The 16,628-nt window shown below is 43.9% G+C and overlaps 1 protein-coding gene across 14 annotated transcripts in view; it reads left to right on the forward strand.

Annotated features, from left to right (window-relative positions):
- DMD (dystrophin) overlaps nucleotides 1-16,628 on the forward strand; it is a 2,097,152-nt gene that overhangs the window by 1,969,405 nt on the left and 111,119 nt on the right. For all 14 annotated transcript variants that reach the window (XM_087859359.1, XM_087859361.1, XM_087859356.1 and 11 more), the window contains one exon: nucleotides 15,213-15,287. In XM_087859359.1, coding sequence (XP_087715485.1) covers nucleotides 15,213-15,287 — 75 coding nt within the window. The remainder of the gene's footprint in view (nucleotides 1-15,212; nucleotides 15,288-16,628) is intronic.

The following is a 16,628-nucleotide window of genomic DNA, read 5'->3' on the forward strand; positions in this document are numbered from 1 at the left end:
CACTTTCTCACTTCCTGACTTCTATAACGCAGCCCACTTTGGAACATTCAGGACTTTCTGTGTCAGGGTGGTTTAGAGGGAAGGATCAGAACCTTGAAAACTTGAGAAGATCTCATGGTCTAGAAACTACCCTTCATAGGGGGAAAATTAGGCTTTGTTTGCTTCTGGAAAGGTTGTTTTCCAGATGTAATATGAATGTCAAGTACTTGCTATGGTTAAAGAAATCCATGGTCTCTGTTCAGGTTGGGAGCGAGGTGGGAGCTCTTTAGTCCAAAGAGTAGTGTCAAAGTCCTGCTTGGAACAAGCCTTTGTATTTTGCCTCTGGCTCTGTCAGGGAAGGGACACTGCTATAGGGGTGTTGAATGTTCTTACCAAAATAAACTAAAATACCAAGTAGAAGAGGGTGCGGGAATGTGCAAGAAAAGAATGATTCTGGTTTATTTCACAATTTTTGGCATTTGCCTGTTGAAGAGAGTTCCTCAGATACTTTATTATTTCAGCCAAAACATGCTTCTTCTCTCCAGGGAAGAAATCAGAGAGAAAAAGGCTTGGCTTCTGGTCCTTGTTTTTCTTCTAGCTGACTAGGGAACCCAGGACAAATTACTAAGAACTTTCTAGTCCTTGGCTTTACTCATTTGGAAAATGAAGATTTAGAATGAGAGATTTCTCCTTCTAAGATGCTACAATATCTTTTTCTTATTATACAGAAATTATGGTGTGGGGGGGGTTATCTCCCAAAGAAGCGCATAGAGACAAATTAAAGCTATCTCCAAAGAATTTAATTCTTGGTTGCCCAGTAACCATTAAATCCCTCAGTCAGGCAAGAACCACAGTCTTGCCTTGGGACAAGATTTAGCCCTTCCTGAACTTGACCTCGGGCTGTGTTGCCCAAGTTTATCTATAAGTGAGTAGCTTACAACTTGGAATAAAATGTGTTATAAATGGTGTTTAGGTCCCCAAGTCACAGGATCTTATTTAACTCTCAGAGTGCCTGATGGATGTGTGCACTGAGTACAACGCAGCTCCAGGTTTCTGTGGAGCAAAGTGCTTGTGGGGCAGAGACTGTATTGCTGGCTTGACCCCTCTACTCACGAAGCTTCTCTGGGTGAAAAGAACTGAATGTTTACGTCATAAGCAGGTCTAAAGACCTTCCTTGTCCCCCCACCCCCCATCCAGCCTGTTAGCTTCCTTGTCTTTGGTCCTTATTTTCCTTGGTGCCGTTTTCTGTGACGTGTCGGCTTCCCTGCACCGCTCCCCACTCTACCCCGTGCCCAGGTCGTGGTCCTCCTGAGGGTACTACCCATCACCCTCTTGCTGATGAGGATTGCAGACACCCAGCGCCAGGAAATACCCGTACCTCCTACCGCAGAGGAGTCTGGGAGGCCATCAAGGGCTTTGAGCGGCAGATAGATTTGACCTTGAATCCAGGCTCTGGGATGCAGCCTTAGGGAAGTTTCTACACATAACTGAGCTTTCTTTTACTTGTCGTTAACAAGGCTGGTCATACAGAATTCCGGGCGTTGTGAGGACTCAGTGGCTTGAGGTACATTCTGCATCGGCCCCTGAGCGCTCAGTCAACGCTAGCACGCCTTCTGTTTTGCCCTTAGACTCTATGGGGAATAATTGGACACACAAAGGGCTGAAGTAAAAGTCATCTACATTTGAGGTTAAAAAAAAAAAAGCTGCTCTGAGTTTGTCCCCAAGTAGTTTTATCCCGGAGTCTGAGGAGAATAAAAGTGGGTCAGATTGAATGAAAGCGGAGATGAGGGGGGAGAGAAACAAAAGAGGTAGAGGAAGGGGGAATGGCTCCCGCCTGCTGGGAAGTCCGTGACCCTCACAAAGGACCCTCACAAAGGCAAGCCCCAGACCTCTGCTACTTAACTGGGGGGGGGGGGTTGGACATGACACATGACACAGCTCCCAAGTGCAACAGAGTTTGGAGGTGATCAAGACTGTTCCCAGGAATACTGACAGTTTCGATTCTCGGCTCAGACTTTTGTGGTTCCATCCCTAAGGCGTCCTTTCTTATTAAAAGCAACTCCGTCTATGTCAGGGGATAAGGCAGTCCATTACCAGATGAAAAGCTCCTGCCATTGATTAATTTTAATAACAGCTGCAGCTGCTGAATGATTGCTCTTTTAAAAAAAAAAAAACAATGATTTACATATTAGCATCTTTATCAGGATCTAATCATGAGTATTTAGTCTCTAGGAAAATGAATACGTAACCCTGAAAAGAAAACATTGTGTCACATGCTTCATTTTTAGAAACGTCCTCTGAGCAAGCTTCTGCGTGCGTGGGCAGCTGGAGTCCTGTCACCTGGTCCCCTCCCCCCACTAGAGCGTACAAAATGCAGAAATGAGCGCCATTGACTGTATTCGTAGATGCTTCAATGTCCTGAATCGGGTACTGTCTTGGGCTAATTACACTTAAGGATTCAACAGAGTTTCTTCTTCCACCTCGCAAACAGCAACAGTGATAATGTAAAAAACCCAGTGTATTTTCCCTGGTAAGATGAAAGTGGGAGTACCCACGGGCCCAACGTAATGTTGCAGAATGGTTTTTTGCAAGAAGGTTAATTTGCCTTTCCCATTACCATGGGAAGGTAATTTGCTTTTCCCATTACCATGAAGGTCAGATTTCCACTGCTGTTCATGTTGGCCTCTTTCTTACTCATGAAGGGATTGAGGAGAATGGATATTGAGGGGAATGTGGTGGTTGGGGACCAGAAAAATGGATAGAGACAGGCAAAGGATGCAAATCATTTTCAGTCAGAACCTAAAATACACTGTCAGATGGAGGAGAGATTTAGGAACCTTAATTTGGGTTTCAAAACTTCTGAATAGCTGAAAGTTACTAAAGCATTTTTTTTTCAATAACATTTATCTTAAGAGCTAGGAGTATGGAAAGATGCTACTTGGCTTTAAGGAGATATTGCACTAATGAGATAAAGATAGGAACACGTCTAAGGAGGTAATGAAAAATGAGCTACTTATGAGTGTTCATACATCGGTAGACATTAACTTCCAGAGAAGCATATATTTAAAAATTCGAATCCTTATCTTACATCTGGGCACAATCAGACTTGTTAACGTCCCATTCAAAACAAATGTCTGGTTAGAACTTCTGCAGATCTATTTATGTCTACAAGACTGCCTTATTCCTATAAGCCCTCTCTTACAACGTTGTTGTAAATTAAATTAACTGTCAGGCCGTCCCGCATTGCTGGCGGTACCTGGTAGCAAGGGTGGGGATCTCTGTGTTCCAGGATCTCTTTACTGCTGATGTTTTTTTTCTCCCCTCCAAGGAAGATTGCAGGGGATGGATGAGGCTCTGTAATTGGCGTTCTGCATTTGTGGATTAATGTGTCTGTTAGAAAGACATTTTGCGGCAAGTAAGAAAACATCTGACCAGCTGTATCTCAGCCGCGTTGGGGTCGATGTTTTCATATAAACAGACTTCTGGAGACAGTAGAGAGCTCAGGAAGCGTTCCAGGACGTGGCATCAGAGGTGTGGACCTCTGTCTGTTCTGCTGTACCATCTTTAGCGACAGATATTTGACCTCATGGTTCCATGATGACTGCTGTCTGTCCCCCTGGAGGGAAGAAGGAGAAAGGACCTTCCCCCTCTGAGGCTCTTTGTCCTTCAGTTTGGAAAAGGAAACCCTTCCCTGCAGATATCTTAAGCATTGGTCAAAACCGTGTCCCGTTGGCTGCCCCTGGCTAGCTTAGGGAGAACTGAGATCCTCCAGCCCTTGTAGGAGAGAAAGGCCAGGGAGAAAGAATTTGAAAACGGGTGTTTAGTGAACCAACCGTAGAGAATCTGCCACAATTAAATAAATACACCCGACTCCTCTTTCTCCTTCATAAGCGTTCTCTTGACATGGCCTTTTTTCTTTCTCCCTTCATTCCAACTCCTTTATATCTTGGGAAAGTCTTGATATCTTTGTTAGTGTGTGTTCCAAAAAGGAAGCCAAGCTCCGGCTCTAAGGGGTAAGCTAGAGAATCCTTCCAAGTGATTCACCCGTAGCAGTGGGAAATGGTATTGTTTGAAGAAGAACCAGTAGAACGGATGTCATCAGCGGCTGAGATGTGGCACACGTAGGCAAGTTCCTTTCAGAATCTCATTGAATTCAAACCACATTTATTGCGCACCGGCACTTCTGGCCCTGGGTGCAGTAGACCAAACACAGTCTCTGCTGAAGGCCCCAGGTTTCTTTTCTCATCTTTTCTTCCTCAAGTATAGGAAGGAACAGTAAAGCTGCTTCGAATTTGTCATACCGTTCATTTTTATCTGTAAAAATTGGTATAGATTTTATTGATATTGAGTATTTAAATTCACTTTCAGCCTTTGTGGGCTCACTTAGAAATTCGTAGCGAATTTAGGTGTTAGTGAATTGTTTGTGTTATTTATGCAACTTAGTGTTTCATAAATAACATACCTTATATGGAAGATTTTCAATTCCATTAACCTTAAAAACGTTCACTGGAATACACCTTAAGTCATGTTGAAAACTGCTTCTGTGTTTGGTATATAAAAACTGTACCCGACCATCTGTTGGCATTGTATGTTTTTGTATGTATATAAGCATGCTCACATAACCAGAGTTTTCTGTGTGGGTACTACTTGGCACATCACAAATAGCCAGGAAACGAGTACTGGTTTTGCATGAGTGAATTCTTTTTGTTTTCCCACATTTTTAGAAGCCCACAACTTTAACCCATGAGCTTAGTACACAGGTAGGCCCATAATAGGTGCTTAGATAAATGTTAATTGATGACTTAAATATGTTTAAGTAATTGTTACTTGAAATGTAATCAGTAGACTGATTGGGGTTTTGGTTCTGTCTTCCCGTCCATTCTTGTACTAGAAAAGTAAATTTACTCAGGCCGTATTTTTAGTGGCAAAACCATTTAGTTTGAATGCATTAGCAAAAGGTAGAGTCCAAAGAATTAATAGCTGGGAAGTTTTTGGAAAACCCAGAACTGTTTCCATAGAGTGATCTGAGTGAGAGCTAGTTATTGGAGGAACTTGACAGGAAGAGTTTTGACTAGGAGAGGAAAAAGCCAGTGTAACTGAAGGGTAAATGTCCCGGTTTGGGGAAGAAAAGGGAGTGGTCTTGCTGAGGCTGGAATCTAAAATGAAATGCCTTCTGGGGCCAAACTGTGGCTGGGTGGGACCTGGGGCAACCTGAAAGCTTCTGGTAGGGTAAATGAGCCTCCAGCTTCTCCTGTTGTCATGCAGGAATGTGAGTCTTCACCTTCTTCCTGTGAATCGGGACAGTGGGAAGTCTCCAAATTGTTAACTCTTGGCAAATCAGTCAGCACTTCAAAAAAACCATTCATGAGCCAAAACCAACCAAACAAACAAAAACCAAAAACCCATGTGGCTGACAAAATTCAGCCAGTTTGTGACCTCTGGTCTCTGGTTATTAGAGAAATAATAGAAAGAGTTCAGGAATTTTGGGAGAAAGATCACCTGTTGAAATCCTGGAAGATAAGAGTTGAGGGGGGAAAAAAAAAAACAAAAAAGCAAGCTGGGAAGCTGAGACCCAGGTAGGAACTTTTGAGAATTTAGGGAAATCTTGTTGAGTCGTTCTAAAACTGGAAACCGAGGAAGATGAGGCTGCTGGCATTAAAGGAAATGAAGCAAATTACTGCCATTTCATTTCATCATTAAAGTAGGTTTTCCACAAATTCCCCAACTGTGAGAAAGGAGGGTGGATTTGAAATAGGCAGTATCAAGCATATTACAGAGAAAAAGTACGTTTTTCCAATCCAAAAAAAAGTAGGGCATACAATTTTTTAAAAAATGATTTGTGGGGGCACCTGGGTGGCTCATTGGGTTGAGCATCCGACTCTTGGTTTCGGCTCAGGTCTTGCTCTCAGGATCGTGGGATCGAGCCCCGCATCCGGCTCCACGGAGCAGAGTCGGCTGGAGATTCTCTCCCTCTCCTTTTGCCCCTCTCCCTCCTTGCTCTCTCCTCTCTCTGTCTAAAAGTAATAAAAATCTTTTTTTTAAATGACTTGTAAACTCGGTTATATGAAAAGCGGTACAGAAGTATAAAAGTTAAGTCACATTTGATAAGTTAAAATGACTCACCTTTATTATAAAGAGTAAGATTTAATTAAACCGTCTCTGCCCCAGAGAATCTGGGATGCGCGTTCTTTTCCGAAGAGAGAGCTAGGTGAGATTTCTTAATTAATGAAGTTGCAAATAGAGTGGGGGGAGACCGGGGTAAGTTGAGAAGTTCCCGGAGCTGGGATTTGTTCTGTCTGGAGTTGACTTGCCCATGTTAGGACAGAGGAACACCCATGGGACAGCAGTGACTGAAGGTTCTGAGTTGAAGGGGGGGGGGCTCCTACTGCCCAGCCATGAACTGCGTGACTCTGGCAGGAGGGAGATGGGAAGGGAAGCGCGAAGACTATGACAAGTCAGGCCGATCAGTGATTGATGACCAATTTCGTGACCTTGCTGATTCGAGTGCCTTCTGATGATAAGGATGGCAAATAAGGAAGTGCATAGTGAGAAGAGCTCTTTTCAATAAGTTGACAGAAGAAAGAAAGGCAGACTAGATGTGGAATTTGGGAGTAGGGAACGAAGCGAAGGATTTACATTCTTTGGGTGTGCTGGCATGGCACTTAAGCCTTCACTCTGTTTTCCGTGCCTTATCTCACTTCCAAGCTTAGTTACTCCTCACTCCCCCTTGTCTGGTGCAGCTTCTCCTGAGAGTAAACCTCCAGCCTTCTATCAGGGTGAAGCAGGAGGTGGCTGGGATGCTTGGTGGCATAGGGTCAGGGAGAAAGTGTTTAGGGCTCTAAAGACAAGCAACGCTTGTATTTTCCGCCACATTACGGCCTTTGGAGGAACCTGCAGCCTCTCATTTTTGAGACGCCTTGGTGGTATAAGATGGCATGCTTCTCGTTATCCCCCAGCCCCTCAACTTGCCTTTCTTCCCCTCATATTAGTTTTGACCTGGGATTTCTCTGGTCTCCTGAATCACTACTACCAGATCATCTACCATGGTTCGAAGATACTGGAACTCTGGTCTGTTCTCTTCTCCTCTCTAGTTTTGTCTCTTTTCTTTTGGGTAGACGTCAGTTTTACTTCTTTTACTGTCATCCAAGTAGAATTTTCAGAAATAAGGACAGAGAAATGAGGCTGTTCCATCTGCCTTGTTTAACTGGAATTCCCAAGACCTCCCTTCTTACAGTGATGTGCAGGGCCCTGCCGCAGACCTCTTCCTGCCTGCCTGTCAGGCCTCTTGGGAGCCATTCTTCCTCCTTGCTGCCTGAGATTTCAGCAATACGGACCTTCTTAAGATTCTTCGTTGTCCCTGCTCTTGTCTACTTGGGAGCCTCCTTTACACGCGCTGGCCTTTTATTCTGTTCTCCCCCTCTTTACCTGTTTAACCGCCATCACCCTCCAGATCCTGGCTGAAACCTCACTTTCTCAGACAAGCCTGTCTGGCCTGTGGTTCCCTCTTTGTGTTGGGACGTATCGAAAGAATAGATGGAATGATTAAGGGTAGATGGAGGTCTTTTTAAAAAAGCTATAAACCAGTTTGGCTTAAACAGTCTTTTAAAATCATTAGTATCACGTCGTATGTATTTTTTTGGTGGACAAGGTTTTGAGAATTGGCGCCCCAGTCCTTTCTGCTTGGAAGCTAAAGTAAAGAGAACGTGGGACAGCAGCGTCACCAGGAGTCAGCTCTCCGCTATCTGGGGGACCTGTCAGGCTCCCCGATGGCATTTATTTATTCATTTTTTTTACGTAATGTCTACACCCAGTGAGGGGCTCGAACCCACAACCCCAAGATCAAGAGCCGCATGCTCTACCGACAGCCAGGTGCCCCCCGAAATGGTATTTAAGATACACGGTTCCCCCCGAAAAACTTTCCGCGGGCCACTTGTTACAGAAGCTGCTTTCTCAACAAATCTTTTACCAGAGCAGGAAACTGCTGGGAGCAAGGCTAACTTGAGTATCGACTCTTTCAGGGGAACGGTGTTGCCAAGAAGTAGTGAGAGTCGACTGTGGAAGGCCAAGCCAGAGAAGGGAGCCGAAAGGCCTTGAGCAACCCACAGTCAGGATTTTGTGCTATTTTTCATTTCACAGTCAAACTTCTCAATTTTGTATTTTTTATTTTTGGTTTCTAACCTGTTTCTTCTGCGGTTCAAAGGCTCCCGCATTGGTGCCACACTGGAATACTTTGTTGCTTCTCTGCTTTGTTTTTTAGAAAAAATCCTAGAGAGTAATACCATTTCACTTCTGGACACATAAGTCAGTAGCAATGATAAATTCACAGACTCGGCTTTCTGCAGTTGTTGCGAGTATGAGTGTATAATTCCTGCTTATCTCTGTGTAGATTTGTCTTATCCCCTTTTGAGTAAAGTTCTATGTTGATGATGAGGTTTTAATGAGTTTAGATTTTAAAAGGCCTCAAATATATTTTAAAAATCAGAATCCAGTCAAATGTAGTAATGTACCTCTTCTTTCTTGGTCGATTTTTAAAAGATACGTTCCAGAAATCCTACCTGTTGTCGAAGAGTTCCCAGTAATTCTACATTGTACTCTAACACTTCTGAAGCCTGGACATCTTGGTTTCATTTGCTTTCAAGACAGACTTGGTTTAAATTACTCTGTTTATCTCAAGCCTCATTAAAGACCCGTGGTTCTTGTCTGTTCTGGTGAGTTTGAGCTGGCAAGAAGAATACTTGCCATGTGGAGAGTCCAGGAGAACACTCCGGGAAGAGTGAGGCTGGGGAATGAATGCGAGATACAATCTCATATATAAAAATGTGCCACCTTCCTATAGTGGAAGGGCTGTCCGGGGAGACGACCTCATTTTGGCTTCCTTGGAAAATGATTAAAATAGACATGCAGTAGTAGTTTAATTCATACTGTATGCCAAACATTCGAGTTGGAACTGTACCAAAAATGATCATACTTTCTCTAAATTGTATTTTTCACTCATGATCACCTGACTGATTTGGATTACATTTCTTCTGGAAAACAGACTTGGTAGGAAGAAACAAAGACCACAGTGCTAATTTATCTGTTGGAATAATCTTTGGCTCTCCAGCTCTTTCCACTCATTAATTTTATGAGGTCATTATCATTCTTTCTACCTAATAGATAAACATACTAAAACTTCGGGCCTTTCCAAAAAGTCTGCACAAGCCATTGGAAAGCTGGACTGAAATACTCCTCGTTTTAAATTCTAGACCTCAATTCAGTCAGAGATAGCAGCATTTTTGAAGTGTGATCAAATGGCAGAACCCAGCCGTAAAACTGAGATGAAAAATACAAAAAAAAAAAAAAGGAAATGAAAGGGCCTAATGTTTTATTTCTCTGTTTTCCGAGTTTTCCCTTGACTTTAAATGCTGAGGTGTTTTTCACTATTTTTGCAAGAGCATGTCCAACATGTGTAGATTTGTGACCTCAACTTGAGCTGTCATTCCTCTTTTCTGGAATTTGCTACCTTTGACCACTACCTTCCACAGAATGGAAGTAAAAATCTTCAAACAGAAATAGTTACGAAAGTCAAGAGAAATTCACAGTGTAACCAAAGGGGCAAACCGCCTCCCCCCATTACTTGTTTTCTGCTTCAGAATAAAAGCCAAATGGGCCATCACTTTAGTAGCTGGTGATTCAACTTGAGAAGGTAGATGGTTTGATATCTTCCCTCGTTCCTTAAGCTTCTAGATTTCTCTATTTTTAGGCTAGAACCAGCCCTGGTTAAAATAATTCAAGTCATGAAGAGGAATGTTCACTTCAGCATTTTTATCCTTCTGAAGTGTGCTTTCTACCAGCTGCCATGGAAACATTGTGTAACTCATTTCTTGGATAGTCTCACTCCTCCCGAGTTCCGGTTGTTGAGCGCTGGTGAGCTCATTACAACTTGGACCCAAGTCCTGGAAAGGCAGCTCCCAGGGAAAGTGGAGGCCAGCCTCCCACGAGGGACAGGGGGCTTTCGCTTTATTGGGCGTGCATACTTGAGCTACCAGGTCAGCTCTCGCCTCAGGCCAGGACGATGTCACTTTGTCCGCAGCTGTAGCACACCGGGAGGTTTCTGCGTGCATCCTCCATGCTTGCACAAGGCGGAGACTTACTCTTCCAGCTGTAAGCCAGAGGGAGTGGTGCTGCAGATTCCTAGCAACACATGCAGACGCAAACAACACAGATGGTTATCTCTCCCGAGTAGGGCTTCCAGGGCACCAGAACTCTGTTGTAATTCAGGGGTGGTTACTGGATAAAAATGTGTATGGCTTCTGCTGCCTTCTGATGAAAAGTAGGTATTTTCCTAGCTTCTTTCTTCTCCGATTTCCGACTCACTGAGACCAGTGGTGAGGTTGGACCAGGGGGCATAGAAACCTGGTGGCAGAAGGCAGTGGGTTGGGCGTATGCTGAATGGGTGTTGGAGAGGATGAACTGGGGCAGAGCGCTGTAGTTAGGAGGACCTGGAAGGGAACAAAGTTTGTGCTGCTTTAGGGAAGCTGAGAGCCCTGCTAAGAGCAGGAACGTACCAGATGCTTGTCTCAGATAGTATTCCATAGTGAGCCACACCCTGAAAGAATCAGATCATCCTCGCCCCTCCCACTTGGGTCTGTAGCTTCTGGTGGAATTTGCCAATTCTTGAAAGAAACTGAAATATGGATGAAGGTTTGACCTAACTTAGATCATCTGTTCTGAATTCCGAATAGAACCAGCAAAATTGGGAAGGGGGTAGAATTGGGGTCATAAGAGAAGGATCTTAGTTTTAGGAAAGACGGAAGATGGCAAGAAACGAGACCAGGGAGTTAAGAGGCATTTGGAAAGGAAGATTAGAAAGAAAGAGAAAAAGAAGGGAAAGTTTTTGCCAGTATCTTCTGCTAAGATGTGTGACTGACACACAGTACACACTCCACACTTTAGCTGAAGTCAAGGAATGAAAGGAGATTTGGAGTTGGAGGTGCATTCCTTGGAAACTGCTACAGGGTGGTGGTAAGGAAAGAGTGCTCTGCACTTGACAAGAAGGATGTTTCTGTGTTTCTATGTTACTTACTTTATAAAGAGCCAGAGGGGCTTATTTCCGAGTGTGCGAAGGAACTCTGTGCCACCAGTATAGGGTGAGTCCTGTCAGACTGGCGAATGTGTGCCACCAGTCTGGAGGGGAGGACAGGGATTCAGGTCTTGTGGATTAGTGCCCAAGACATGAGTTGGCTGAGACCACCCAAGAAGGTAAGCCAAGATGACTAGGGAAAAGAGACAAGGGAAGAGCCCCTGCTCTCAGGGAAGAAGAGACATTGAGGGACAGTCAGAGGGACAGAAGTAAATCAAGTTCTGAGCAGAGCATGCGCTCTAGGGAAGAGTTAATTCATTTAGGGAAAGAATCTGTTCCTGTTGCCTTTGAGGACACTCTTAGACACTTTTCATCTATTGAGTACTTTTTATTGGTGTTCCTCATAAACAAGAGACCCACAAATACATCCCAGAGGTGAATTTTTGGTCTAATTGATCATGATTGCCATTAAACAATCTCCTAAAAGCCCACAAAATGGAACTTAGACAGAAAAGCAAAACACAACGCAGGTCTTCATGCAGAGTTCATACTTGAACTTTAACAACACAGAACAAGAAACTTAGTTAAAATGTACAATTAAAGAATTGATTATACTTGAGGGTCCATATGGATCACCCAGGATCTTGGTAAAATGTTGGTTCTGGGGACACCTGGGTGGCTCAGTTAGTTAAGTGCCCACCTTCGGCTTGAGTCATGATCCCAGGGTCCTGGGACTGAGTCCCGCATTGAGCTCCTTGCTCAGTGGGAAGCCTGCTTCTCCCTCTACCTGCCGCTCCCCCTGCTTGTGCTCTCTCTCTCTCTCTCCCCCTCTCCCACAAATAAATAAAATCTAAAAACAAAATCGTTTTAAAAAATGTTGATTCTGATTCATCGATCTGGGTGGGGCCTAAAATTCTGCATTTCTAACAAGCTCCAGAGAGATACTGATGCTGTTGGTCTTGGAATCACACTTTGGCTAACAAGGACCCACACAGGTACTCTTTGGTACACGTTGGTAGCCATGTGAAGTTAGACGTAGTTCAATTTATCCACGCCTACCTGCCAGTTTATAATGAAAGCAAGTCTCGGAACAAGCTCTTTCACAAAAGAACATTTATGAGCCAAAGGGCACAAAACGCAGTGGTTCTCAAAGTGTGGTCCCTGGACCAGCAGCATCAGAATCAGCTGGAAACTTGTTAGAGATGCACATTCTCAGACCCTCTCCAGATCTCCGGAATAAGAAAATCTGGGAGCGGGGTGTGGGAATCTGTATTTTGAACTAGCGGCCCCACCCCGCTCATTCTGATGTACGCTCCAGTGTGAGAATCACCGTTCTACAGCAGGATGCCGCGGGGCGTCGCATTGACTCCTGGCAACCAACAGTTCAGTGACCTGCAGGTGGCTGTTTTGGCATCCAGCCCAGGGCACCGTTTCTATAGGTGGAGAGCCTGTTCGATTCTTCCCATATCCTGATAATAAAAGGGTAGGGACTATTTTTAAACCCTTTTCAACAGTCCTCCTATTTTGCAAACCACTATTATCACCAATGCAAACCCATCTAACATTAATTAGGATAATTTATGAATCCCCTGGTGGAATAGGAGCTAAATATAGCTGAAGTACTTATGGGGGCCACCTCTCAGGTGAGGCTTTTTTGATGAATTGCTAGCCAACCACCCCTGGAGCGTGCATGCCTGATTAAGACAGCTGACCGCCTCTGCTGTGTAGCTTCAGCTAACACGCGCGTGCGCACACACACACACACACACACACACACAAATACACACACACAAATACACAAATACGCATACACGTCATATTGTACTCTCCATGTGAGGGTTTACTTTAAACTCTTAAAATGTACTTAGGAAGACGTCTTCTACACACAATAAAATGCATCCCTTTTAAGTGTATAGGTAGAGTTTTGGCTAATGTATACACTCAGAAACCTCTACATCAATCAACATGCGTGACATTTCAATCACCTAAAAAATAACCTGTGTTTTTTGAAGTCAGTTACCCACCCCGACCGCGCTGCAGGTTGCCAGCGTAGCGGTCTTCTGTCAGCGTAGGTGAGATTTGCCTATTCTAGCTTTTCACGGAAGTGGTGTCGGACAGTATTTACTTTTCTCGTCTGGCTTCTCTTACTCAGAATCATCAGTTCTACGGGACCGTTGATGTTGCTGAATTATCAGCATCTGGTTCCTTTTCATTGCAGATGAGCGTCCCACAGTAGGACTCGGCCACAGTCTGTTTATTCCTCCTGATGGTTTGTTGCCAGGTTTTTGCTGTTATGGCTAGAGCTACTACTTTGGACAGTCACATACACATCTTTTTGTGCACATGTGTGTATTTCTTCTGGTTAAATCTCCAGGAGTGGAACATTTGGGTCCCAAAGAGAGATGTATGTTTAATTTCGTAGGAAGCTGCTAAACGGGTTTTCCAAAGTGGAAATACTGGTTTACATTCCCACCAGCAGTGTGTGATGAATTCCGGTCGCTCCACATCCTTGCCAGCATTTAGTACTGTCCGTTTTTTTTTTTATTGTTCTGCTGAATATTTTTAAGTACGTGACAGACATTGTTTTTCTGTCCCCTAACATCAGTGGGGGTGTTTGCTTTCAGTCTCGGCAGAGGCCCTACAGCTCATAATGTTGGCCCGGGCCACTTGGATATGCATTGCCTCGTTTCCCTTTGCTGAGCTCCGGTCGGAATTGGTTTTGCGGCTGCCACGCGATTATGGCAGTTTGACATATTTGCCGGCATGCTTTGTTCTCTTTCTTTCATTCCTTTGTTCCTTTATTCATTCCGTCTGTTGGTAGTTCACTAGCTGTAGCCGACTTGCCTTTTCAGAGAGCAGTTGTATATTAAGTCCTGGGAAAGATAACAAGTCGGAAACAGAGTACTTGTCCTCAAGGAGCTTTTTAGAACTGGGTTCCTGAAGCCCAACGCCACAGACATGCCGGCAAAGACATAAAGCGCAGTGTATTTCAAGGCTTGCACGCACTGGAGTAAGGGCATTACAGAAATGAAGCTCTGGGCTGGGGCAGGGGAGTGGGGGCTTGACAGACGGACTGGTGGCGTAGAAACCACAGTCGCAAAGACTGTTGAGATGGTCATCTGCGCTGAATATTAGAATGGTGGCTCCTTAGACTATGAACTCAATGTTTATTTTAGTCCCAATTACATTGTAAAATACATCTCACACACGCAGACACACACATAGGCTGGCTAAGAAATTCTCGAACTGTTAACAGTGCCTCTCTTTGGATCATGGGATTATGGGTGATTCGTTTACTGGATTTTCTATTTCTCTTTGATTTCAAAGTTGGCCACAGTGAGCTTGTGTATCTTTTATAGTCAGAAAAAAATATTAAATGGGTGATGGGGACTGAGGAGGGCTCGTGTTGTGATGAGCACCGGGTGACGTATGGAAGTGGTGGAACACTAAATTCTGTACCTGAAACTAATATTGCACTCTTGGCTAACTAACTGAAATTTGAATAAACACTTGGGAAAAAAAATATCATCAGCGAAATAAGTCCAAGACTAATCCCCTAAAGCCTAGAGCTCTTCCACTGTGATTTTAAATTGCACAAACATGCTTTTCATGTACCTGAAATCTTTGTCTTAAATTTTTATCTTTTTTAGAAGGCCGCCTGTATTTTCATTAATGAAATGTTCTTTTCTATATTATTGAGAAAACAAAATCATCTATACTTCAAAAAAAAACCCAAGCCCCCCAAAAGTATGATAGTGCCACTGGACTGTTTGCTAAGTTCTAATAGCTATTTCAAAAATACTCTTCTTGTTCTCTTGAATCTTGTGTAGTAAAGATCCTCTCCCAATAGAACTGAGGTTATCGTCCAAAAGAAAGCAAAATGGCTGTCAGTCTCTTCCCTGTCAGGAACAAGAATTGCATGGATGCCCAGTGTAGTCCTTCATCGAGTTTAGCTTGTGTGATCATCACCCACCAAAGAGACTTTTTGTTCGTTTGCTTGTTTTGGCTTTTCCCAAAAATTGACAGAATTTTCACCTTCTAAAAGGCGGGGCATGTGTACAAGAGATTTTTTTTTCCTAAGTTACTGTTCTTGTTGTTCCAAAACAGTGGAAATTTGTGTGCTCTCTGATGAAATAACAAATGATCTTTGTTTTGTCCCTTCTTTCCTCAGCTGACCTGAATAATGTCAGGTTCTCAGCCTATAGGACTGCCATGAAACTCCGAAGACTGCAGAAGGCCCTTTGCTGTGAGTATTAACCAGTGCCTGAAACACGTCATAGTTCCTATGGGCTTTAAAAAAAAAAAAAAGTGGGTCCAGGGGTATTTCCACTTGGAGAGGAGACAAAAAGCTCTCACAAGTCCAGCTGTAACATAGAATTCCCTTTTTAAAAATCTCTTTGGCCTAGTGTGCCCTAAACTATTTTGCTAGGCTGTTTAGAATCTCTCCTGTCACCATTCCTCAGCCACCGATGTTGGATTGGTAAGATGCTGATAATTTTTATTTTCCAACTAAGGGCACCGGCATCCAGAGTTACCTTTGTGAAACTTGAAATCTCTCCCCCTCTTCTGCCTTTATGTCTTCTAAAATGCATTTAGTGATAGAAGCACCATATCTGCCCTAACCACATTGCACAGGTGTGAGTAGGTTATTAGCTTGAGTGCCAGTGTTCGGATGGATGCCGTGATGGAGGACAGATGACAGGCTAGTTTCTCTGCTCTTGCTCGTTATCATGCATCAGTGGGGAAATGCGGAAGTGCCCTGTAGGTTCATGGCTTCATCTCATGGTTTATGTATAATGATCTGTTATCATCACAGTTAATTAGAACATGTTGTTTGAAGGTCTGCGTGCATTGATGACAGAGCCATGAAACAGATAGGCATTGCTCCAGTCCCTGTCCTGATGGCACTTGTAGTCTAATGAGGGAGATTGAGGGTGTCCATAAAGTCTGGAGACATAGGTGAATGTATATAAGATCTTTGAGAATGTGCAGTTTGTTAAAAAAAAAGAAATCAAGTGATACCGTGTCTATTGCCACACTTTATGGGCACCTTGAGGAAAAGTGAAGAGCTGGTTTCAAAGGCCTATATTTAGTCACGTGATAGTGGAAGAATGGGGTATTATGAGAACAGCTAGTGTGGGGGGGTGAGGTTCAGAGAGGCTTTGCTGGAAGAGGTGGTACCTAAGCTCTGTGAGTCCAGAAGGCTTAGTAGAGCTCACTCGAGGAGGAATTTTCTGGTGCATTCAGGAACTGAAACTGCTTGAGCACAGCTGAAGCACAGAGTCCCAAGAAGGGACCATGGTGAAACATGGGGCTGGAGAGAGAAGTGGGAGGCGGATTGTAAAAGGTTTTTTAAATCTATGTCAAGAATGTAGAGGTCGGTGCGGAGCCACGCAAGGGGGTGACATGATGGGATTTTCCTTGAGAAAGGTCATTGTGGCCGTGGAATGGAGTGTAGACTGGGGGGGGGGATTGTGCAGCTGATGAGAGAGACTGGTTGAGCAATTCTGGTACTCTAAACCTGCGACACCATGGCCCGAGTGGGCACCAGAGGAAAGGAGAGAATTGGAGACAACCGAGACACACG

The sequence above is a fragment of the Ursus americanus genome, chromosome X, assembly GCF_024610735.1.
Source record: "Ursus americanus isolate L20-20 chromosome X, mUrsAme1.1.p, whole genome shotgun sequence".
Lineage (NCBI taxonomy): Eukaryota > Metazoa > Chordata > Mammalia > Carnivora > Ursidae > Ursus > Ursus americanus.